The sequence below is a fragment of the Centropristis striata genome, chromosome 6 (assembly GCF_030273125.1).
Source record: "Centropristis striata isolate RG_2023a ecotype Rhode Island chromosome 6, C.striata_1.0, whole genome shotgun sequence".
Classification (NCBI taxonomy): domain Eukaryota; kingdom Metazoa; phylum Chordata; class Actinopteri; order Perciformes; family Serranidae; genus Centropristis; species Centropristis striata.
This window is the reverse complement of record NC_081522.1, coordinates 14457856-14484434: the sequence shown is the minus strand read 5'-3', so window position 1 is coordinate 14484434 and position 26579 is coordinate 14457856. Positions and strand designations below refer to the sequence as shown.

The window sequence follows — 26579 nt, the reverse complement described above, 5'->3', positions numbered from 1 at the left end:
TATCCATTATGAAACACCTGGATGTCCTTTCATCACACCAAAATGCTTCAACAAGACGGAGGGACGTGAATCTGTGACTGCCTGTCTGTGTAGCAGCGTCTGTCTCTGGACTATTGCTTATGAGGGTGCACTCGAAGAAAGGCTCTGAAATAATAAACACTGCAGAGAAGAAAAGGACAACAACATGAGGGAAAAGCCAAGAGTTGTGGAGACAGCGGTGGGGGGGTTGAGCCGTGGGATGCACATTGGGACTTTTTCCAAAGCAGTGAAACATGACTACTTGTGTTTACCCCCGCCCTCTCCCCTTCTCTATACACACACACACACACATGCATTTCTGCTTCAGCATGGCTCCCCTCCAGTCTCCAGACCAGGTTTTAGCTGATTACCAAAACGGGGGTCTTTGGGAATCAACACCACTGAGAGCAGTGCTGGGTGGAGAGATGGGCCTTTTTTTTCCCTGACAAAATGAGGGAAAACAGAGGAAGAAAAGACCTCACCCACGGCTATTCTTCTGGGACTGGAAACTGAGCGAGACAGAAACAAGAGCCGGTGACCTCATGCGCACTGCACACCTGAACTTTTTCTGCATGCTTGTCCTTTTCTCTCTACCTCTCTCATAAAAATAACACGCACCTTGAGCAAAGATAGTAATAATTATCAAACCCTTCGCCTTTGTGATCATGGAGTGAAAGTGTGTTTTAGATATGGCCCCAGGGGGAATGTAAGTGTGTGACTGCAGAGAAGTGACGCCCTGCCTGCATCCAGATGTTTCATGTTTCCCCTGCGCGCTCTTCGGGAAAGGTCTGCTCGCAGAGGACACATCCATTGTCCGTGTCACCAGATCAAGAATAAAACGACGATGAACACCATGCCTTGTGCATAAACTGTTTGGATTTGAATCCAGGCTTTCTTCTTCTTTTTTCCACCCGGAGAATGGAGAGCGGCAAACTGAGGACGCTCGTCCTGCTGGGGATACATTTGCTCTGGGTCTTTGCGCTGTCTGTGCAGGGGCACTCCGGTCCCAACCACGAGAATGGTGAGTTTACAAAAGTGTGCTCACTAGTATGTGGTTGTTTAATTTACATTTCTATAGTTATGTTTATTGCGCTTTTTGATTTTGATTGGATTTGTACCTTAATTACATTGTAAAGCACTTTGTAATTTTGATTTTGAAAGGTGCTACATAAATCATTATATTCGTTATCATTATTCTTGTTAACAACAGACCCTTTTCCTTGGTTAAAGTAACAATAAATATAGTAGAAATAAAAAATTAAAAAATGTTTCCAGAAAAGTAAAATGTAGGCTGTAAATGCTCATCTCACAACAGAGTGTTATGTATAATATTTTAGTATTGAATTATTGTTACTGATTAATTAGGTGCCAGCAAAATTGTATGACTGTTGTTGCGATGGAGATCATCTTGATTATTATTATTAATCTACAGTCATGGAAAAAAATATTAGACCATTGTTTTCTTCAATTTCTTGTTCATTTTAATGCCTGGTACAACTAAAGGTACATTTGTTTGGCCAAATATAATTATGAACAACAATGAAAGAACAACAAAAATAGCTCATAGGAGTTTAATTTAAGAGCTGATATCTAGCCAATTTCTTGATAATAACCAAAACTCTTAAGTTAAACTCTTATACGCTATTTTTGTTGTTATCATTATATTTGATAGTTGCAAATGTACCTTTAGTTGTACCAGGCATCAAATGAACAAGATATTAAAGAAAACAAGGGTGGTCTAATATTTTTTTTTCACGACTGTATAACAATACATCACATTTCCTCAGATGAGCTTTATCCTGGAAAGTTACTATAATGGGCAGATAAATGTAGTAAAAAGTTTAAGATTTCCCTCTGAGATTTAGTGGTGTAAATTGTAGACACTCATATACATGTACTTAGCATTAATTGTTTTTAATTAGTCACCTTGTGTACATGTACTTAGCTATTTTCCATCACTGGGGGGCACTTATTTATCCCATAAACCAAATTGGACTGTCTCCCAACTTTCAGTGTAAGCTTTTAGCAGTGAAGAGCTATCTCCAGATTTAAAGAGGCAGACAGATCAGACTGTACCATGCTGGTCTGTTGGTGTTGCGTTTGAGGTCAGTAAGGCAGCCATGTGTGACTGGCTGATGAATGGCTTCATTCTGATTCGCTTTCACACAGACTTACACTCATCACAACCCTGAAACCACTGTGTCATCCTCCATTAGACAGAGCATGACCTCATGCAGTATGTGTATGATATGGATGTGCATGCATGAATGTCATGTCTGTTTCATCTCTCGTAGTGATCGACCTTCTGGCAGCTCTAAACATGTCCACCCAAATGAGCGGTGTGGCCCGACTGCAGAGTCCCAGCAGTGTGACATACAAAATACGTCCCAGAGCGCCGTACCTGACTCTTCCTCAGGAATATTCCCACTTCTTGCACTCCAACCTTCAGGGCAGCCTGGGGGTGCACTTGGTAGGGCGTCAGGTGTCTGGCTCCAGTGCCACTCTTTTTTCTCTCTCCTCTGCGTCCTCGCCCGTTCTCCAAATCATCTCCTCCACCCTCAATAACACCCTGCATTTGGACTACCAAGCTGGAGGAGGAGCTCAGGGCCATGCCAGCTTTCACTTCCCTGGAAGAAACCCTTTCTCTGGGGAGGACTGGGTCCAGCTGGCTGTGAGCCTGGAGCCTGACAGACTGGTATTTTTTGTGGACTGTCAAGAAGCTGTGGTTCTATGGATAAAAAGTGAAGAGAGAATCAACCTGGAGCTGCCTCAAGATGCTGTTGTCACTCTTGCCAGCACACCAGGGAAGAAAGACAGCAAATTTAGTGTGAGTTTCTTGCACTTACTGCAGACTTGTACACAGTCGCATACTGACAACATGAGACATCACTTTTACTGATTTACCTACTATTCACTGTAATCTTTTAGGACGTAACTTAGCAGTATAACAAAAAGATAAAACATTTCAGGGATACTATGCGGGATTTCGTAAAAGAAAAACTCACTAAACACTGAGTTTATAGTACTATATATCTGAAATACAGTATATTTATTTTACATAACTTATAGCTACATTCCATATTTTTTGTTAACAAAAACATACAGTAATGAAAACAAAATGTGCGCACAAAACACATTTTATTGATCATACAAACATTACAACTATATCTACTTTTGCAGCCCCCTGTATATTAAAATATTGTATGTGAGCATTTCTGTGTTTCTTTATAAATGCAGGGATATTTGAAGACTGCTGAGATTTCAATTAAAGCTTATCTAAGGAGGCCGTGGCTCTGTGACAATGTAACAGGTAAAGAAAGTCTATCTACTGTATATTGAAACTGAGTGTAAATTATTTTTTCTTTCTTTGGAGGGTGAAATCAAAGGATATAATGTTTCTGAATCCATCTAAGCACAGAACTAGGATTTATGTGTATGGAGATTGCCAAAACATACCCAGAGGCCCTAGAAAAATGTCTTTTATAGTAAACATTTCAAAGCTCACTGGAGAGCTGTGATTGATTTCACTTTTTCTGAATATGTCTATGCATGCTTGTGTGCACTGTGTAGCGCTTAACTTACACCCATATATCAGTTAGTAACGACATGCTGAGAAACAGACACTGCTGAACTGACAGTATATCAGGGGCTGCATGTCATTCCCTCCTTGTTTTCCTTTTTCCTCCATTCTCTTTATCACTGACCATGGTGATTTATTATATTTTGAGTACTCTTGTAGTGGGATATGAGATCATTTTTGTCAGTGAAGTTCTCTTGTCACAAACAGTTTTTAAAACTTTTAATAACTTTATTTTGCAACTCCACCTACAACCCTAAACAGTGAGATACTCCTTAAACTCAGCAGTGGGACCACCATGGTTTATGTGCAGTAGATCATGTCTTTTGGCCCCTGAGGCAGATAGTCCCCCAGACAGTTTGTTTATTATTCCTACCCATGGGTCTTCATTTTGACAGCATTTTTCCAGGATGTGTGTTTAGGCTCCAAACTTGTTGTTTTATTCATTCAAGAATTATCAAGGAATCTATTCTTCCATCAACTTCCTCTTTCTCCTTGCAGATGCTCTATCTCCGTCTCAGTACAAAGACGCCCATAGCTCAGATTCTCAGAGTGACAGCAGTCAAATGTTCCAGCAACATGGTTCCCCCAGTAAACTTCAAACAAGCCGCAGGCCAGTGGACCAAACTAGCTCTTATCCCCGGGATGTCCAGAGTGATCAGCTGCAGAGAGGTGTGGTGCTGGGGCCCCCGGGGTCTCCTCATGGAGTCAACGCTGCTTCTCAGGCACAGAGAGATGACAGGCTGAAGCAGCTGGAGAAGAGGCTGGAGGAGCTGGCTCTTATGCTGGATATGGTCAAAACCCAGGTACGTATAGCATTTAGATTATATGACTTTACATAAAAGAATAATGTCAAGTGGCGTGACATGGTATTTTTGTTTTCCTGCAGAATGCAGACCTACAGTCACGGGTACAGTACCTGGAGGGATGTGAGTGTGTGAGGCAGCGATGTGTATGGGAGGGCCGTGAAGTAGAGGATGGCCAGCACTGGCAGACTGACATCAACACTGTGTGTATGTGCACATCTGGAAAGGTCAAATGCCAAGCTAACATAAGAGGTAAAACTGACTCAGCTTCTGACAGCTGTCTTTCTCTCCCTCATTTCCTCCCTCACTTTATCTTTGTCACACACATACAAAAACAGACAACAACAATAAAACCTACCTTTTTCTTGACAACCTCACATTAACACGCATTCAACTGGTGTTAAGTAGCTAGTTTGCAGATGGCCATTCCTCTCTCAGACCCATGTCTATCTAACCCCTGTCAAAATGGAGGCGTATGTTTCATCTTGACCTCTGACCCTGCTGGGTTTCACTGCTCCTGTCCCCCCAACACCAAGGGACCAGTGTGTCAAAGACAGCTGAGACAGGTATTTTTGTGCCAGGATTAGTGGAGTAGATTAGAAGTGCTTTAAAATAACAAAATGTCTATGTGGGTCTCAAACTTTTCTGTCCAAGCTGTGAAAATGTAAAGACCTATCAGTTTGAGGCTTTTTTAACCATTCTGCTAGTAAGAAGGCAGTAGATGCTTATTGTAATGTTGAGTATACATTCTTGTGTGCGTTTCTCATTTTTGTCTACTGTATTGTACATGTTTTATTGTTTTAGTTTCCAAGATTTCCTTATTGTTTGTTTGATTACCTGGCAGGTCTCCAGAACTTTTGAAATGCTTGAGGTGGGTCACAATCATAAATGAAAATGGAGGTTTGAACCCCCTTCTGTTAAGTGTTGTGTTACTGTAGTTTTCTTGTACTTTCTTGTAGTTTTAGCATATCTTTGCAATTGCCTCTGCTTCATTTTACACCACAGTAGTGAGGTAAACATTTTGGAAATACTGGCTACTTTTTCACGAGTTAGATAAGAAGATCAATACCAATCTTTGTACTTTCTGGTCGGCAGATTTTTTAACTTTTGGAATGAGGTAACATGTTCCCCCATTTCCAGTCAAGTTTTTCATCTCCTGGCTGTGGCTTCACATTTGACAGCCAGATGTGAGATGGTTAGAAACCTTTTCATCTAACTCTGAGCAAAAAGGTAAACAACTGTGTTTCTCAAAATGTCATCTAATTCCTTTAGTGTATCTGATCTACTTTTTAGATCACTCTTGTGATTGTTTGTTATGTGTTTATGGTTTAGCTGTAGAGCTTTGCTTGGCCTGCTGGATTGGGTGAACCCAATAGCAGTGCAGTGCTTTACTTTTTTACTTTGTCAGTTCTGGCTATGGGCATTGCAGTGGGGTTTAAGGCTGGGTAAGAGGCCCTGTGTCCCCCCCTCCCCACTTCTAGGCATGTTGGGTTCCCAAACCAGAGAACAACTGTGAAGGGATGCGGCCATTGCAACGCCGCTGGGCCTTTAATCCTACCTCTGGCCTCTGTGAGGACTTCCTCTACTGCACTGGAATCAGCAGCAACAACTTCCCTTCCTTTAATGCCTGTAGGAACCAGTGCATATTGGGTGCATGCTGTCTCCGCAAACCAAGGGAAAAACTTCTCACCGGCAACCATAATTACACCCAACAGGGATACAACATCTCATCTGTAAACAGGACTTTTTCAGGATATGACCAGGATAATTTGGAGGATGAAGTGTGGTACGGCAATATAGACTTCAACCCTCCTGAGCTGGACGACATGAAAGGAAACCTTAAAAGTGTAGACTGTCATGAGGATCCAGACTTCACCTATACCTGTGATTACCTAACTCTAACACAGTGCCAAGCTTTGGTGGAAAATAAACCTGAGGAAACAGAAGTAACAAGCTTTTCTCCTGGAGTGAAGTGCTCTGACGTGAGATGTGGTGGAGACTGTGGTTGTTTCTCTCAACAAAAGCTGTGGAGATATGGGGAATGGTCCAGGCAAGGCTGTGAAGAGTGCACATGCACACGTAGTGGCAGAGTTGACTGTGTGTGCAGACGCCTGACTCAGCGTAAAGAGATTAGAGACCTCACACTGAAAGAGAGGAGGTTGTACCAACGGGCTATCAGGAAAGCCTATGCCCGGCCAGGTAAGACTGTAACTTTAAATATTTGTGTTCCTTATTTTTTTTTCAAATTCAAAGTGTACATTTGTATCATCATAATGGGTTTACTTGTGTCTGACTAATGTGTGTGTTTAATGTGTGTGTTTGCATGTGGATAAAGCTGTGTGGAAGGGCTTTGCACTACTGAGAGCCAAGTTCTCTCCTCTGGCTGGTGATCACACCTTCTTCCTCCCTTGGAATCGCTACTTTCTGCGATTGGTAGAGCGTGAGCTGCAGTCAGTGTCATCATGCAAACTGGCACTTCCATATTTTGAGTGGGCAGTGGACTCTGGTTCGATGAAGTCCTCAGCTGCGTGGCAGGCTGGATTGTTTGGAGGAGACGGTGATAGCTGCGTCCCACATCACCCTTTCCAAGGCTTGACTTCCCGCTTCCACTGGTCCCCTTGTCTCAGGCGGAGTTTCAACTCTTCGGTTTGTCAAACAGCTTTTATCCATTTGACAGCTCAACTCAACATACTCTCTCTATATTGCAGTGTTTTGAGCTGTTTGTCTAACTGATTACATTGATCCCTTTAGGTATGGCTGCCGGATGCAGTGACCCTACAGAGAACTGTAAACCAGGCAGACTTCCAATTGTTCTCCCAGTCTCTGCAGACTTTTTCTGGCCTCTTTAGGATTTGGGTAGGGGGTCACATGGCTTCGTCATTGGCTGCTTATGACCCTTTGTACCTGTCACACATGGCATACATGGACAAGCTGTGGGCACAATGGCAGGACAAACATCAGCATGGATCCAAAAGACAAACTTCCGGAGACGATCATGCTCAGAGGGACATCCCTTACCCTGCTACACGGAGGCATGTGAAAATGAAGCCTTTTGATGTTACCCCTGATGATGTGATGTCTTCTCAGAGGCAGATGTGTATTGTATATGTGCCCATAACCATTGGGGCACCTTGTAACATGACATCATTACAAACACACTCACTAAGAGGTCTGAAACATCGAAAGCGTAGTTTTGAACAACACAACTCCAACCACAAAAGTTCTGTCAGTGGCAGCTTTGACAGCAGTGGGTTCAACCAACACGGATATGATCATAAAGGCTATGACCGGAGCGGTTGGGACAGGTGGGGCTATGGTAAAGATGGATTTAACCGGGACTTCATTGATAGAGATGGATATGACGCGTCTGGCTTCAACCGTTATGGGTTCAACCGTTCTAATGTCTCCTGGTTTGGCATGCGTAAGGCTGTGGTTTTTGAGAATGAAAAGAAAAAAGAAAAAAATGAAAAGCAGGAGACTGATAATAAGATTCACACGGACAAAATAATGTCCAAGCTCTTCAGTGACAAAGGCTACAGTATCCATGGGTTTGATCCATTTGGTTTGGATCACGGCGGGTTTGATGCATTCGGCTTTCGAACGGATGGTTACGACAAAGACAGTTGCAACTGGTTCTTCAATGGGCCGTACTACCTGCGGTTCTACTTCCACACGCAGCAACAGCTGATGTCTTCCAGTGACCGAGCTTTAAACCGCATCACCCGTACCTGCCCTCCGATCACCGCCCTGCCCCAACAATGGGTCAGACAGGACTGGATGACTTTTAATCCGGACAATAGCAGTGCTCTAAATGGTCAACTAGAGAAGGAATGGATGGGACAAATTAAGCCAGAAAGTGATGATGCTGGTACAGCAGCCACTCAAAATAGGAGCAACATATGGCTTCCAATCACACCAGATCACAGGTATCAGCCTTACAAGAAAATAGTGACTATTGCCTTGCAAAGCCAGCCCACAATCTGTTGTGGCTTTGAAGCTTTTTGTGGTATGACACAGCTAAGTGTTTATTTGTTTCGTAGAGGCATCATTTGAAGTGAGTTGCACGGTTAATTATTGCCAAGTGCCTTCCTTACAATAAACATTAACTTGAACCCTCCCTCGTGATTGGACATAGAGCCACTTTAAGGTGGCCAGTTTTCCATTTCTATTAATTAGTAACATTTTTTCAATAACTTTGTAATGAAAACAGAGCTTTGCCTTTGCAGAACCATGCATTATTTTGCATTTTTAACTGTCAGTTAAACAGCTGTTTGTAAGTTTCCTGATTCAGTGAATCACATGAACCTCTCCTCAGAGCTTTTGCATCCCACAACTAACCTCAGGTAAATTTCAGTAGAGGTATTCGAAACAGAAAACAAAAATTGAGATCTACAAGCTGGCTTTAAAGGGGTAATACGGCAATAGGCATATCATAAATAGTAAGTAACATTTAAAAAATGTTTTTAACATTTCAACCAATGTTGTGATCCCCTTTCTATCAAAACACTGTCCATAGGTTTTGTTTCAAGCTCCACTGGTTCAGCGGCTGTCCCCTTGGCTCGGCACCCATCAGCTGCCCTGACCTCTGCTATCAGGCCCTTTGTCATGAGTACCCCAAGGCTGTCTGCCATGTGCGAAATTGTGGTTCCTGTTTCACAGAGTGGCATGATCTGACTACTGGAAACCATGTAATGTGCCATGGTTGGTAGAGACTGGATTATTTTCAAGAAAAATGGAGGAAAAAGTATTTTTCACAGCAGCAAGAAAGCACTTCATGATGACGATGACTGTTGAAAGGACTGACGCTGGAATAAATAGGACAAATACTTTATTAGCGATGTTAAAACATGTTTTGAAATATTTTCTCTGGACCACCACAATTACATTCTGACTTTTACTCTTATTAGCTCTATATATACAAACAAACAACATTCTGCTGACTTACCTGTTGTGGTAAGAATATTGATTCTGGAGAGAGATATTGCAATTGGATTTTTTTTTATAGTGTTAACAATTTTTTTTTTGACACATTAACGCAGGTTGTGTTATATTAGGTTATTGCCTAAAGTTTGATGGTAAACTATGAATGGATTAAAAAAATATATTTTGAAAGCCTAGTTCAGCTTTGAAGCCCCGCCCGATGAAACTGTCTTATGAGAATTAAGTTATTTACACTTACTGATGATGTGAATAGAGTTTTAAAAAATTGCATTGCTACCATTTGCCAAAGCGTAGGTACTGCAAGTTTTCTAGGACCTTGTCATTTGAGTTAACTGTGTACAACCGCCTGCCATAATGGAGTGAAAGAATCATGGGACATAAGTTAATGCTGGACTGGCCTCATTAATTCTCTCTGTCACTCTCCCTTTGTTCACTCCCACAGAGTTATGTAAACTTTGTTCTGTGCTGCTTACTGTGAACATTTTTGCCATCAATGTAAATGTACCCCAACAGCCCAGTGTCCCCTCTGTCATCCCCCTTGACTACTCTCTCTGTCACAGTCTCTGCTTTTTCATCCATTCTCCTCTTAATTGTTTCTGCATGTAGGCCAGAAGACTCCAATGGCACCCAGTTGATACACACTCACAGACTCCCACTCCCGCACACACTTTGATCTCATGCATGCTTGACTTGCTAGAGGAAATGCCTGTTGGCTGCTGGCACAGTAGGCAGCCTCACTAGCCTCGCTCGCACTCTGTGATTATTGCCCTCTCTCACACAAACACATTGTCTCTGTCCTTTGGAGAGTTGTCATTAAAATAATTATCTGCTGAAATGTCCAAGCTAAGAGAAAATGAAGAGCTCCTTGAAAGCCTTTGATGAAACAAAATTGAGCGACGGTGCTCTTCAGTGTTCGGTATGGGTTTTACTGTAAACAACGTTCTTTTTCATCGCAATAACAGCCACAGAATGGGTGAAGTTGTAAAGGTCAAGATCTGATCTGCTTCTCCAACGGTAAACCTCTTCCAGTGTTAATAGACTTGCCAGTGGTAGTCTTTAACGGCTGGAAGGCTGCAGGCGTTTGTGGTTATGGTTATGGCCCATAAAATAAAATGTGTGTGAGAGCCAGCACATGTATATTACATCAGAACCACACTGTTCTGTCATCACTTGAGAGAGAGCAGAACCAGATGTTCCCCAGTGACCTAGAGTACAGAATAGGTGAAGAAAATCTGCATCGGTAGACAAAGCTGGACCAGCTGTAATGCTCAAAGTTATTTCCACATTCTTCTTTTCTTACTATCAGTATACTCTCCAACTTTATCACTTGGCGACATGCAGACATACATGCTCAAAAATGTGTATAAACTTCTGTCTCATCTTCAGGGTGTGAGCCCGACGGTACAGTTCATAATGTGTCCTACAACATAGATGACTGTCAGACATGTACATGTAAGGTGAGTATCTTCTACACTAACACAAACATATTCACCATGTCTGAGCAATTTCTCTTGTTTTCCCGTACCCATCATTTTCTCTCACTTCTGTGTCCCTTTATTGGCAACAGGGTGGTAACAGGGAATGCTATCCCAAAAGCTGCCCTTCACTGGACTGCACACACACAGAAACTGTACCTGGAGACTGCTGCCAGCGATGCAGAGGTAAAGACACATCTGTGTACAACAATCTTTGTAAGAGAAAGAAATCTAAAACAAAACATTAAATGTGCCTTAGTAAACTTCATGAAAATCCTTATTTAGATCCATTAATATTACCAAAATTACCATTGCACATAAAACATATATGAGCTCATATTAGTATCCAACAAACAAATAGATAAATCTTCATTTGACAGCCCTCTGAATAAAAAAAATGTGCCCAAAACATAGATTATTTTTTATATTACAAAAGAAAGGGGAAAAGCCCCTTTGAAATATATCCAAATACTGAACTGGAGTCTACATTTATCGGCCCTGTTCCAAAATGTGTCTAACTGACCCACAAAGGTTTTAGGAAAATTTTCCCAAAACTTGGGACTGGAAGATCTTAACAAATCCTTAGGAAGACAATACATCTGCTAAGCATTAAAGGAAACTGCAATTCTTTTTTGGGGGTCTGTGAGAAACAAGAGTTTTTGTAACTCGAAACTCTTGTGATTTAGACTTGTCAATATAAACCTTTTCCATTCTGCAGCTGCTTCGAGTATTATGATGAAAGTATTTGATGGCCATTCCCATGCTCATTAATTGGGGCAGAATGTAACCATTTTGACCACTTGAGAATTGATAAAAAATGGTCAAAAACCCCTTCTAAAAATCACATTATCAGATTATTACAATGTGCAATGTCACTTCATTGCCAGTAACACCATTACAGTGAAGCAATATGTAAAAAATGTGTTTGCAGGTTGTATCCATTCTGGTGTCCAGTATGATCACAGAGCCAAGTGGAGGCTGGTGGAGAATCCCTGTGATGTCTGCTACTGTCTGGTGGGTCTGATACTGACTGACAATAAAACCCTCCATCTTTTCTGTCACTTTCATCTGTGTTGTTATGGCTCTCCCCTTTCTCCAGGAGGGTCACGTTCGCTGTGAGAGGGAGCAGTGTAACACCCAGTGTAAAAACCCAGCAGCTCCTCCACCCAATACCTGCTGTCCAGTTTGTCATGGTGGGATCCTTCACTTCACAGCAGCAGTGTGTGTGTATGTTTGACTTTACTGAACCACTGAGACATAGTGTGTGTTTTTGTGTGTCTTTTAGGCTGTGGTGTGAACGGGCATGACTTCCCTAATGGAGGCGTGATCCCTACTGGAGACCGTTGTCAAGAGTGCACCTGTGTGGTACGTCATTTATTTATCATCATGTTGATAATTTTATTTTGTGTGTGCATTAATAAAGTTTATCTTTATTTTAACTTTCTCCTCCAGAATGGAAACGTGGCTTGTTCAACTCTTCCCTGTCCTGCCTTGTCTTGTCGAAACCCTGTGCATCGTGCTGGGGACTGTTGCCCAAGGTAATCACTTTCAATCTCCTACTTTCAAGACAACTCAAACATTTCCTGGAAGTTTTCAATGCTTATGGTGTGTGTTTGGCATGTAGGTGTGAGCAGTGTGAATATGAGTCCAAGGTGTATGTGGACGGACAGAAGTTCCCCTCCAGGAGAGACCCCTGCCTCCACTGCCGCTGCTCTGTGAGTTCAGTCTGGCAAAGTTTTGAGGGTTTATTTATGTTCAGGTGACTAGGCTCGTGATGTGTTGGCAAGGTTTCATGACTCAGGGGTTCAAAGAAAACCTGTCCAAACCTATCTTACTTTTCTAAATAAATGTGATTACATTTGGAAATGGGATTAAGTCCTGAAAATGTCACACATGCTGGTATATTTGCAATGAGCTAATGGCTAATATACTGACCAAGCGTAGTTATTGCTCCAACTCAAGCTAAACCCTCTGAACCCCATGAAAAAGTATATTTTCTTTTTTTTATAACTGTCAAAAATACACCATTGTTGTTGAAAGAAACTGTAGAAACAGGTATTATCGACGAGTTTGAACTTTCTGACACCCTGTGATACTCCTTTAATGGATCATCATGTTTCTATAAAAATCAGTAACCAAAATTGAGATATTTCTTCAAAAATTACTTTATTCTACATGTCTTATATAAAACATTGCCAAAAATAAACCGTTTTGAAATAACTAGATCCTGTTAAATACATTAAACTCTGCGCTCCTCAGCGACACTGTGAAGCCAATGGTCACGTGACAAATATTCACAGAAAACAAATCAGACAGAACTGCAAGCTGTTTCACAGAGCAGAGAGGAGACAACATGAAAGGTCATAAGAAGAGGTTTTAAAAATGCAAATAGTTCAATATGTATAGGATGTGGAGAATCTTTTTTCAATATTCGTGCACTTGGAAAAGTGTTGTATACATAAATACCAGTTTATTCACATTTTTAAAAATAATTTAAATTTGTGCTGTTTTTTTCCTAGCCATGATTGTGCTGATTCCACAGAGATGTTGAACTTTTGTATCTGACAGCAACTGAATGTTAAACTCTATCAGAGTGACACATTTAATCTCCTCTTGTTTCCACCTGTTAGGCAGGTGAAGTGTCTTGTGAGCATATGGATTCTTTATGTCCCGCAACGCACTGCAGTCATCCAGCCAAGCGCAAAGGAGAGTGTTGTCCCACATGCAATGGTCAGAATTTCCTCACGTCTTTGTCAAGTTTGTTTTGTCTATTGCATGCCATCTTTCAGTTGGACTTTTACTGTTCAAACTCAAGCAAACGTAATGGGAGTTTGTATTTGTTCCCCACAGAATGTGAGTACGACAGGAGGGTGTATGCTGATGGAAAAGTGTTCACCCCTGCTGGAAGTGGACCCTGCCTGCAGTGCAGGTGTAAGGCAAGTCTGTGCATGGCTCTGTATGCTGCTTTAAAGTGAAACACACTGTAGTCACAGTGTTTTCATACCATGGATCTATTATAGGGAGGGAATGTAATTTGCCGTGAAGAGAAGTGCCCTCCTGTCCAGTGCTCCAACCCCATTCGAGACCCACATCTCTGTTGTCCAATCTGCAAAGGTAATAATGCATTCATAAACACACACACACACACACACACACACACACACACACACACACAGCTGCAGCTCATGAATTAATATATGACAACTCCATTGTTTCCCATTGCAGCATGTGTGTTGGAGGGAGTAGAATATGAGGAAGGCTCCAACTGGCACCCTGAGGGTCCCTGCTCGAGCTGCACCTGTGTGAACGGAGAGACGGTGTGTACACACACTCAGTGCCCCCCCACCGAGTGCCTGCATCCCAGCAAGATTACCGGTAAGAGTGTGTCTGATCTTTGTTTATACCCAGGTGACTGTGTAACATCATTAACTCTTTCCCTTCCCTAGGCTCCTGTTGTGCAGCGTGTGAAAGCTGCACCTATAACCATCGTATCTATAGCAACGGCCAGAGGTTTACAACCCCTGACCACGCCTGCCACATCTGCACATGCAAGGTGAGCACACTTCCATGTACATACACACACACACACACACACACACACACACACACACACACACACAGATACACACACACACACACACACACACACACTGCACAGTTGTGTTTACCTTCAGACATGCTTATACAGTCTTCCTGTCTCCTCAGTATGGCAGTGTAGAGTGTGAGAGAAGACCTTGTCCCCCACTCAACTGTTCCAACCCTTACACTCCACCCGGAGAGTGCTGCCCTAAATGTCCAGGTACTCAAACTCTGAGACTGGTCATATATGGTCATAAATTAAGTAATGCATGGGGTTTGAATTTTCTTTTAGTTTTTTGTCAGCTCACTAACATTGATGTGTTTCGCAGACTGCTCCTTCGAAAACCGCATATTTGTAGATGGAGAAGCCTTTCCAAACCCTGTAAGTGTGTGTGAGGAGTGTAAGTGTGTGAGCGGTCAGATTGACTGCCACCAAGCACAATGCCCTCATCCTCGCTGTAACGCGCCTCGACCTGGAACATGCTGTCAAAACAACTGTAATGGTGAGGAAACATGAATTTTCCTAAAGCAGTACAAATACATCTAACTAATTAAAATTGACACAAAATTCTGCATTAGGCTGCAGTTATGCTGGGAAAGAGTATCCCAATGGACAGGAGTTTCCCCATCCTACTGACACATGCAGGTCATGCAGCTGCATAGTAAGTATAATGCAGGACTAATGGTGCTGTGTTGATCACCTGTGGTCTTCTTTAAGCAGGTTTTTATTTCAATCTGTGCTGTGTTTGTTGTAGAATGGGAATGTCCAGTGTCTGATGAGGAGGTGTCCACCGCTGCCATGCTCCAACCCAAATGTGCTGCCTGGAGACTGCTGCCCCCAGTGTCCTGGTAAGCATGTGCAAGAGAAAAAGGTTCAGAAGGGTGAGAAATGACAGTGGAAGGAGGAGAACAGTGAGATATATGTGAGGTAAAGATTCAGCATGGGGTGAAAGGAAAGATTGCCTAAAAGTGCTCAAAGATCTACAGGAGGTTAGTTCTTGTTAAGTTAATTTGGTTCTCAAGAAAGACAGCAGTTGAGGCTCATGTAGGCAAATTATTTTAACCATTATGCCTGAATTTGCATCAAACGAATATTTCTATATTCAGTGTGACTTACACTTTTTTGTACACGTTTTAAAAAATAATTGTCTATAAATCTGCACATGCAAAGAGGAACTACAAATGGCTTATTCTGCATACTCAAAATGATTGCAATTTGCCAAAATGTAAACAAAAATAGGCTAAAGCAAACTGGGCTTAAGTTGCAGCCCACAGCTACCTTACTGATTCCATGGGAACATTTTACTTCCTGTTTATATCTCCCAAAGCCCCCAGCATTATGGTTTTATACTTGACTGTTTCTTATTGTTTGTGAGCTCTTTTAAATGCAGCTATTATACCCGTTGGTATTTTGTCTTTATATAGGACATGCTGACTTCATATGGTCTTCATTTGCTCCTTATCTGTAAAACAGAAAGCGTAGCAGAGACCATTGTAAAAATCCTTGAAGCATCTGTTTTAAATTATTTGCCATTAAGGATTTAGACTTTAAAGATTTTCCTTCCAGACAAATTCTATACCTCTAAATTTCCATGGTCGGTCCATGCCACATCTTCTGTGGTTGGTGTTATGTTAATATGTGTGATCATCTGCTATTGAGTTTGTTTCTTGGCTCATGATGGTTGAACACAGCAAAGAATATGAAGTTGCATAGTGAAGGCATGCAGTTGATTCTTTTCACTGATATTCCCTCAGCACCTCCGGTGGACTGTATGTACGAACAACGACCATACAAACACACTGAGCGTTTCTACCACCCAACTGACAACTGTCGATCATGTGTCTGCACCAATGGGACAGTTCACTGTCAGCGCAAGAACTGCCCATTTGCTCCATGTTCTCACCCCATCACACAACAGTGCTGCCGGACCTGCGAAGGTACAGTTACTAAAGTTCTGCCAAGACATTGTAACCTAAGAATAAAGCAGTTTATGTATTTTGATCAAGCACTTTATGTAATCTGTTGCAACAAAAGACCTCAGTAAGATTGACGCAGTTGTTTGGTTTTTTTTCTACTTTTTCTTTTATGTATTTGTCTTGCAGGCTGCCTATATGAGGGTCGAGAGCGAGCTAGTGGGGAGTCGTGGGATGATCCATCAGATCCATGTGCAGCATGTGTTTGCCGTGAGGGCTCCGTCCGGTGTGAGAGGAAGCGCTGTCCACCAGCCAACTGTAACCACCCAGTCCAGAGACAGTGCTGCATGTCCTGTGATGGTGAGTAACAGTTGCTATCCTAGTTACTAAGGAACATCCAGAGACATTTCTGTCAACAGTTTTTTTATTGGCAACTTACTTTTTCCAAAGTTTTTCCCAAATGATATCTTAATCTCTCATTTTCTACTTGCAGGCTGCATGTTTCATGGTAGAGAATATCCTGATGGTACTGAGTTTAGTGATGACAAAGACCCCTGTGGTGTTTGTTACTGTTACGGAGGCGATGTCATCTGCACCAAGACACCCTGTTATGGAGAATGCAGCCACCCTTACAAACCACCCGGACAATGCTGTGGAGAATGTGAAAGTATGTAAACTCAAACTCAAACTCTGCCCACCTTCCTAGTTAAATATCATTTTAAATGTCTTTGTTCATCATTCCCATGATTACAAAATGACAAAATGAACCTGTCTTTATGTGACAGGCTGTTTCTATAATAGCATAGTCCTCGCAAATGGGCAGTCCGTCCCTGACCCAGGAGACCTCTGCTCTGAATGTACCTGCCAGGTAGCATCAACACATCAACACAATCATTCACACACACATTCCTGCTGGTTAGATACATTCCTGTCTCTTTAGACAACATGTCATGCTTATTTTCTTACAGAGTGGTTCAGTGCGATGTACAAAGAAATCTTGTCCTGCAGCACGCTGTCCTCATCCAGTCACCAACCCATGTGGCTGCCCTGTCTGTGAAGGTAACCAGCTTACAACATAGTTTATATGTGTGAGTTGATATAGTCAGTAATTGAAGTTTCACTCTGTGTGTAGGCTGTCACTTCCAAGGGGTGAAATACATTGACGGACAGACCTTCCCAGGAAGAGAGGACAGATGCCAGGACTGCACATGCTCAGTGAGAGGGAGAAGAGGTGCATTTAGTTTGAGGACTTGCTTCACCCTCACAGCTCCTGTTCATCTTATGTTTTTTTTTGTTTCCATAGAAAGGTGAAGTGGTGTGTGCACAGCGAAGATGCACTGCTGTGACCTGCACACACCCAGCTCTGGATGGTTGTGCATGTGGAGTTTGTGATGGATGCAACTTTAATGGACGAGGCTGTTTCAACGGAGAGAGATTCCCGCACCCTTCAGACCACTGCCAGCTCTGCTCCTGTCTGGTACCAACACACACATATTGTAATTTGTATCAACTGTATATTTGTATGGCTCTGTGCCGGCGACAGCCATGGCTGGAGAAATCCCAGCTTTGTGAACATATCTCAGGAATGCCTTGAGGGATTTGCTTAAAATTTCTTCCAAACACAAGAACATGTCAATTTGTAGTCTAATCCACTTTTCCACCATTAAACCAAGTATGTTGCAAACAATCATTGCTTCTCCGTGTGTGTGTGTGTGTGTGTGTGTGTGTGTTTCTGTGCACAGAATGGTGGTGTTGTGTGTACGCATGTGTCTTGTCCAAGTGTTTCCTGTGCGCGTCCAGTGACCCCTCCTGGGGAGTGCTGCCCTGTATGCACAGGGATTTGTCTTCATCAGGGGAAAGAGTATCAGTCCGGCTCGTCCTTCACTCTGCACTCTGATCGCTGCTCATCATGCTCATGCCTGGTTAGTCCAACAATTCTTACAGAATGAAAAAGAAACTATCCGATCATGCAAATTCTCTGATTGCCCATCTTTGTCTGTCTTCCCTACTTGTCCCTTCATCCCGTCCTCTGATCAGAATGAGGTGGTGAACTGTCAGAGGAGACCTTGTCCAGTCCAGTGTTCCCACCCGGTCCCTTCAGATACCTGCTGCCCAGTCTGTGACTCCTGTCTGTATGAAGGTGTCGTCCACTCTCACAGTCACACCTTTACATCCTCCTCCAACCCCTGCCAGCGCTGCACTTGTGTCAGAGGCACAGTCACCTGTGTGCCCCTGGTCTGCCCAGCAACACCCTGTGTCCGACCAGTTATCAAGCCAGGACAGTGCTGTCCTGAGTGCACAGGTACTTTCTGAACTGTTTGAGTAAATACTATGAGAAGGCGTACATGTTTCTACCGGATCCTGTAATATGTTTAACTGCAGGATTTAGTGGCATCTAGCGGTGAGGTTGCAGATTAAAAACCCCAGGCTTCACCCTCAACTTTCTGTAAATATATATTTTTTAAAGTAGTTCCTACATAAAATTGCTCACAACAAGGTCTGTAGATTATCTTGTTTTCTAGAAAGAGATATTGCTCTTGAGTTTTTCATATGTATTTTTTGACCAGTTGAGTGCAATCTAGTGCGATTATATTTGAGAGAAGGCAGACATCCATAACACTCTGTAACTCATACCAGAACAATCCAGATTGATAATCATTGATGATCATTGAAATTGTTAAGAGTCATTTCAAATTCAAACACATGGTTACAAAAAAATCACATATGCACAAAATTATTCACATCTTCATCTCTTGTCTGTCTCTGGTCTCAGTGTGTATGCTCGGTGGACAGCAGTTTAATGACGGGCAGACGTGGACCCTGAGTTCAAACCATTGCTCCACCTGCACTTGCCAGGTCTGACTCCTCCATCTCGGTCTTTTCCCTTCATATTTGCACTTTCCTTGTGCTTAAGTACTAATCTATCCGAGTCTTGCAGGCAGGTGAGGTGAAGTGTGTACCTCCCGAGTGTCCCAAGCTGCCTTGTATGCATCAGGTGACTGATTCTGGAGCCTGCTGTCCTCGCTGTAGAGGTAAACAGATTAAAAAAAAAAAAAAAAAAATTATAATCCCAGATAGAAATAGTTTTACCAGTTACTTTAAATGGCCTTCTCAGGTTGTATGTATGGAGGAGAGGAGCATACTGAGGGCAGCAGCTGGTTTGCAGACTCCACTCCCTGTATGACATGTATGTGTGTGGACGGGGTGACCACCTGCTCTGAAGTACGCTGTCTATCTCCCTGCATCAACTTCATCAACGTACCCGGAGAGTGCTGCCCTGTTTGTGCTGGTGAGGTGCATTAGCTTTGTGTTTCATATTCGGATTGTCTTTTCTTTTGGTGCTTGATAATCTGATATGATTATTTTCTGAGCAGACTGTGTATTTGAGGGCAGAGTGTATGGTCCAGGTGACAGTTTCCATCCAGCCGACGACCCCTGTCAGATCTGCACTTGTGAGGTACGAAACATACACACCTGACAGTTGGAAACTGGGTTGTGACAATTTCATGTTTAACCTGTTAACTTCAGAAGTAAATCATCACATTGGAGAAGCTGTAACCACAGAATATTTTATTATATATTCTTTTTTAGATAGATGGGGAAACACTACAGCCAAAATCAGCATTATTTAATTTCTTACACTGGTTAATTTTTAACATATTTTGCTTCCATAACATATCTTCTTCAGACTAGTGGAAATAAAACATGTACACATTAATGGTTTCATTTTACAACACTTTGTCTATTTGCACTTTTGGATTTATTCAAAATTTTACCAAGGGTTGTTATTAGATAATGGCTCATTTAGATATTGTAATTATCTTAATATCTTAATATAAGTAATTAACTGGGGACATGTTAAGGCTGTTACTTAAACATAACCCCATTCACCTGTACTGTAATCCCTTAAATGATTAATACATAAATGATCACAATAACTTGTAAAAATAAAAAAAAAACATTGTTGCTGATTCATCTTCTGTCAAACAATTTATAGATGCATCAACAAATTATTTCAGCTCTAGTTGATAATAGAGGTAAATGCAGCAGTAACAGAAAGAGAAGCTCCAAGGGTGGTATTGGAATAGAAATAGTTATAGTTGTAATATAACCTGTGTGTGTCTCAGGTGATGCCAGATGGAGAGCAGCACCTGAAATGTTACAGAAAGCAGTGTCCCAGTCTGGTCGACTGTCCTAAGAGCAACATCTTGTTCTCTGGTCCAGACTCCTGCTGTCCTGTCTGTGCACGTCAGTACACTGTATATGTGGTGTGTATGGTACACTGTATATTGTCTCTGCATCGTCACTGAACTCTCTTACATTTGTATGCATATTTTTGTATTTTTTTTAGAGCCTCTCAGTAACTGCACCTCTTCTCTGATTGGGAACGAGGTCTTGGCGACAGATGACCCTTGTTTTACCTGCCAGTGCAAGGTACCGTAGCAGGCAATGACACTTTTCTTGTGATCAGTTATAGTTACGTTATGCCAGTAATAAAGTGCATAAAGTGATCTATGACTCAATCTGCAGTTGAGGAGGAGAGCCGACACACGTACAACATTCACGTTACTAATTAGAATATAATCAGTCAGAAAACATGTTAAATTTTGATATTTCATTGGCTTGAAGATGAAGTGAAGTGAGTATTAGTTCAACATCTTGGCACCTTTAGATCTAATTTGCTGGTACTGATCAAACTCAACACACCATGGTGACTCTGTGCAGTACAGTGACAGTGTGTCTGTGATTTAGGACCTGACGTGGACCTGCTTACACCGAAACTGCCCCCAACTTACTTGCCCTCTTCATGAACAGGTCAATTCCCCGGATTCATGCTGCCCTGTGTGTAAAGGTGAGATAACATCACCTTTCTTCCTGTTTTACATTTTAAGAAAGTCTTATCAACATTAAAACATCAATTACTTCCTGTGTTTAATGCAGATTGTGTGATTGAGGGTCAGAACAGACGTGTGGCCAACGGCAGCAGCTGGACAGACAGCGATGATGACTGCGTCATGTGTACCTGTAACGTGAGTCTTACAGAAATACTCGCACTCCTCGTGCAATGCTTCAACTAAATATATCACTTCACAACACAATGTTTAAATACAAGATGATATGGCAGAGCAAATATTAACACAGATAAAAGTTAAAACAGAAAAGACTAGAGACAAAAGGCCTTCAATAACAGGTTTTGAGGACAGATTTAAATGAGGACAGTCAAACATGGAGAATATTTTTCTCATACTGTTTATTGGAACCTGTATTCACCCTATGTCTGAAACACTGCATTTTAGCACCTTTCTTTTTCATCATTTCCATATAGAACCTAAACCTGATTTAGAATCAGGTCAGTACTTGTTTACTTTACGTGTTGTATTATTTGATCATTATAATTGCTGCAAGTGGCACTAAATTATGTAATTGTTCGAGGTGGCCCTAAATTGAACTATTTTATTTACAGTTGGGTACTTTAATCTGTAATGAGGCATCATATTTCATAAACTAAGTACGTTTTACATGTCAAATTTTAAAATAAGAAGTAACTTGGAACTAAAAGGTGTCCCATAAAGTTGTATAATAATTCTGTTTTCAGACACAAAAACTAAAGTTTTGAGAAGATAAAGACATCTGTTCATAATAAATCACATTGTCAAAATAATTTCATGGAAAGTGGTAAAAAATATTTTATTCCAACTTTATGGGCGACTGTGTATATCTGCCAGTGCAAATTTCTCTCTGGAGTCAAAGTATTAAGCAGTATAACATTTAATGACAATATTGAAGAAAAGTACCTCACAATTGTACCTAAGTACGGTACATGAGTAAATGTGTTTCCCACTACTGGACCCAAGACTATTGATAGGTCTTATATCCGTTCACACCATCTGTAATCTGTTCTTTCTGTGTGTCATCCTTAGTCGGGCTTCATTGAGTGCAGCATTGAAGAGTGTTTACCTGCAGTTTGTCTGAACGGCCAAACACAAGTGAAGATTCCAGGGAAATGCTGCTATGAATGCCAAGGTATTACAGCCAGCCAATACTGTAAGCATCCATAACGGTTGTTTTCTGCCTAACAAGTTAAATGTATGTCTGTGTGTGTGTGTGTGTGTGTGTGTTGTAGACTCTCGGGCGTCTTGTTTACACCAGGGAACTGTGTATCACTCTAACGAACAGTGGGAAGTGGATGAGTGCACCAGCTGTACGTGTGTGTCTGGAGACGTGCACTGTCACAGTGAGCGCTGCCCTCCCCTCACCTGTGCAACGGTCAGTATAACAAACAAGCACACACACACACACACACGGACACACACACACACACACACACACACACACACACACACACACACACACACACAGTGTTTCTCAGTGTTTCATCATATCCTGAAAGGAACTTCCAGTCTGTAGAGACACATTAAATATCTGACATTTCTAATCAGTGTTTACTGATGAGCTCATTTTGACACTGCAGTCAGTCTAGCTGAGAGTGTGTGTGTGTGTACATGTGTGTGTCTCAGGATGAGATGCCAGCCATTGTCCCAGGTTTGTGTTGTCCTCACTGCCTGCCTCGTCCAGCCACTTGCATTGTGTTCGGCGATCCTCATTATCGCACCTTCGATGGCCGCATGCTGCACTTCCAGGGAGCGTGCACGTACATCCTGGCACAGGACTGTGAGGGTGGAGACTTCAGGTAAGTGCATCAAAATGATTATCTGAGCGAGTGCTCTGCGATGCTAGACATCACATACTTACATGCACCAAACAGGATTTAGAAATATCTGAATCACGATGACAGCTGAGGAGCTGTTTGCAGAAAAGTACTTTGGATTTAGCTGCTATCCTACACATTATTTGCACGTGAAGGAGCAAGAATTTGCAGCAGTAAAATAGATTGTGTGTGTCAGTTTGCAAAAACATTCACTTTTCAAGATGCTTTGGTTTATAAACTCCTTGAGAAAAGATTAGAAGTTAAATATTTAGAACAGGAAACAACAACTTCAAGTCCTTAATCCCACTGAAAAAGTGCCAATAAAAGAAAACAACAAACAAAATGCTATTTAATGTGAGCTTATTAAAAAAATAATAATTAAATGTTACATAATACTCTTTATTTCCTGATCAATGATTCCTGTCTGTTTGTTCAGTATTCATGCCACCAACGATGATCGTGGGCGTAAAGGAGTGTCCTGGACCAAAGAGGTGACTGTGTTTATAGGAGACATCACAGTGCAGTTACTTCAGGACTGGGTTGTAAAGGTTTGTGTGAAATACTGCAAATCATTTTTTATATAGTCATGTTTGTGTTGTGCATCCACTCAGACATTTCTGTGCTCTTCAGGTGAACGATGAGGTTGTGACTTTACCGTTCCTCAGAGAACCGTACATCTACGTAGAACGACAAACCAACACCATTTTACTCAACACTAACATTGGGCTGAAGGTACAGTCTAGTTATCTCTCAGCTAAGTTATACTTAGTTATGTCTCTGTGAATGACATAAGACTGGAAAACTTTTTTGTATCAACAGACTATAATTGACCCATTTAAATTTTTAACAAAATGTTTTACAAAAATCGACATACTATAGTATGAATTTTTTTTGAGGGGGTCACTTTTGGACATCCCAAAATATGGTGTGTGTGTGTGTGTGCATGACATGTAGTAGTACATGATACTACTACATGTATCAGCAGAGTAAAACTGGGCCATTTCTAGCAAATTTAGGCATTTTAAATTTTGACAATTTTTACCAAAAATCGAAATACTGTAATATGACAGTTGAAAAAAAGTCAGTATAGTATGTCATCAAAACTTCATGAAAAAGAGTGCCATAGTATAGAATGTCATTATAATTTCTTGAAAAGTCATAGTATAGTATGTCGTAAAAAAAGAAAGAAAACAAGAACAGACACAATTCTGTCACACACTTTAGGTACTATGGAGTGGGCGTTCACATCTGGAAGTGAGTGTGCCAGGCTCTTATAAGGGCCACACCTGCGGCCTCTGCGGAAACTTCAACAACTACTACCAGGATGACCTTCGAATGCCCAGCGGACGACTCAGCCCATCAGAGTCTGACTTTGGCAACAGCTGGAGGGTAAAAGAAACACATAAAAAATCTGTAATAAAAAAAAATAAATGAAACTGTCATACAAAAACAAGTCTTTTAACATCTGTATCTCATTTTAGGTCACAAACGGTAGCCACTCCCTCTCATCCTGTCGCCCCGGTGAGGATGTTGACCCCTGTAAAGAGGCAGGCTACCAGGCTAAGAAGGGGGCTAATGCTCGCTGTAAGGTCCTGAAGTCTTTTGTCTTTAAGCCCTGCCATCGTGTGGTGCCTCCTGAGCCGTGGTACGGAGCCTGTGTGTACGACCTCTGTGCCTGCGGGGCCAACACTGATGAGTGTCTGTGTGACACACTGGAGGCCTACGCCAGTCAGTGCAGAGAGGCCGGAGTCGTCCTGCAATGGAGGAGCCCATCACTGTGTGGTGAGTAAAACATGCACTCAAAGGTCTTGATAACATGTCCTATTAGTCAGCTCCTTTAGTTGAGCAGTGGGGTGCTACATGCAAAAATAATCTGCATCGCTCAAAAGTTAACTTTATTGTAAACTGAGTAATTATGTTTTTCTTTTAAAAATAACTTTTGATGGCATGTTGAAAAATGGATGATGGGTTGCATGTTGAACTATAAATAAAAAATGTCTCAGGTGCTCTTGGAAAACAGGGGGAAAAAGCCAACATGTTTGGACCACTGGGTTGCTGGATTGAAACATGTTGCCTTTTTTTAATGAATTAGCCACTAGAATAAAGGGCTTTTTAAGATGTCCTTCCTCGTCTGTGAATTTTCTAATATTTTGGACTATGTGTCTGGACTACCTAACTGTTTATACTTGCTTTTGATTGTTGCTTATATTGTAATAAACATAGAGTATTGTTAGAAAAACAATAAAATGTGAAACCAAGAGGTGCCCTGCTAACTCACAGGGGTGAGCACATGCTATTAATGCTGAGTCCTCACTGCAGTGGCCTGGGTTCTAGTCTTTCCCCCTCTCCCCTTCCATCTATGATTCTGTCACTATCTAAATAAAGCATAAAAATGGCTAAAAATATATCTTTAACTAAAGATTTGAAATTGATTGTGAAACAATAAGAAAGATCAGGGTTGATATGTGAGAATTCCACAAAACTACATTGCAAGATAATCATATTATACCTTTCAATAAAATAATGATCACATGTCAAATAACATTTTTATGTTATTTTTATTCCTAGGTTTCAAAACTCACTTTATGACTCACACACTGGAATTAAAAACTCAGTATGGTTAACAAGCCATGCACAACAGTCTTAATGTTATTGTTGACACCTGCTAATTCCCACTGGTCCCCCTTGAAGCCACAGTGGTCACAGTGTTCTCAGTCACTCATTGTTTTCTCTCCCTTGCTGTCTTCCACAGCTGTGGGCTGTCCAGTGGAGAGGGGCTTTGTGTTTGACGAGTGCGGACCCCCATGTCCCGTAACCTGCTTCAACGTTGACGTACCACTGGGGGTAATAGAGAGCCACTGCTTCAAGCCCTGTGTCCCAGGCTGCCAGTGTCCTGCTGGTCTGGTTCTACACAACAACTACTGCATACAGCCAGAAAAGTGTCCCAAGATCATTCATGGGAAACCCCTATAATTCTTTGGACTGCTAACTTTCTAGTGGACACTTAATTGTATACACACACACACACACACACACACACACACACACACACACACACACACACACACACACATACACACACATGCACTGCCACCTCTAAAAATCCTCAATCCATCCACTCAAGGACTGTATAAACCTTCTGTTACTGTATACCAAAGTTTGAAAAGGAAAAACAGATGAACCTCCATGACCTGTGGATTTTAGTGTTTTTATTAACATTGTCATATGTAGCACCGAATATTTATACTACACAAGAGTTTTGTCGTCTTGATTTCACATGTTCATTGATATTGTCGCTACCTGTTTTGTTTGACACATCTATGATTATATTGTCCACAGCCTTTTTATTATTATTTAACAGTATTATTTACAACCAAAAGAACATTTGTTTACTGTACAGGTTTATTTCAGCACTGTGCGAATGTCTGACTGTAGAGACAGTAAGCCACATAATCTCAGGTAATCTTTTTTTTCAGCTCTCCACCGTACAAATAAACAAAGGCTTCACTAATATTTGTGGTATTTTGTTTTTTGTCATCAATACGTGTGGTTTAATCTTG

General features: G+C 41.6%; 1 protein-coding gene across 1 annotated transcript; it reads left to right on the top strand.

Annotated features, from left to right (window-relative positions):
- The first annotated feature begins 484 nt into the window (after window positions 1-484).
- Window positions 485-26579, top strand: kcp (kielin cysteine rich BMP regulator). Its single transcript, XM_059335683.1, has 46 exons — window positions 485-1039; window positions 2313-2845; window positions 3256-3328; window positions 4097-4401; window positions 4485-4653; window positions 10729-10799; window positions 10910-11003; window positions 11749-11831; window positions 11917-12010; window positions 12103-12182; window positions 12270-12355; window positions 12442-12532; window positions 13448-13547; window positions 13668-13753; window positions 13838-13931; window positions 14043-14192; window positions 14264-14370; window positions 14523-14616; window positions 14726-14899; window positions 14976-15058; window positions 15152-15245; window positions 16152-16334; window positions 16500-16670; window positions 16804-16977; window positions 17096-17178; window positions 17279-17369; window positions 17443-17525; window positions 17614-17787; window positions 18053-18232; window positions 18348-18612; window positions 19084-19166; window positions 19249-19342; window positions 19426-19599; window positions 19685-19767; window positions 20438-20558; window positions 20662-20744; window positions 21063-21162; window positions 21252-21340; window positions 22232-22334; window positions 22435-22577; window positions 22829-23001; window positions 23456-23567; window positions 23650-23751; window positions 24244-24408; window positions 24501-24801; window positions 25772-26579. Exons 1-46 carry the CDS (start codon window positions 937-939, stop codon window positions 25990-25992), a joined length of 6315 nt encoding a protein of 2104 aa, XP_059191666.1. The 5' UTR covers window positions 485-936; the 3' UTR covers window positions 25993-26579.

Coding starts and splice junctions, on each gene's coding strand:
- kcp (XM_059335683.1), top strand. CDS start 937: ATGGAGAGCGGCAAACTGAGGACGCTCGTCCTGCTGGGGATACATTTG. Junction 1,040..2,312: donor CGGTCCCAACCACGAGAATG/GTGAGTTTACAA, acceptor CATCTCTCGTAG/TGATCGACCTTCTGGCAGCT. Junction 16,978..17,095: donor ATGCTGTGGAGAATGTGAAA/GTATGTAAACTC, acceptor TTTATGTGACAG/GCTGTTTCTATAATAGCATA.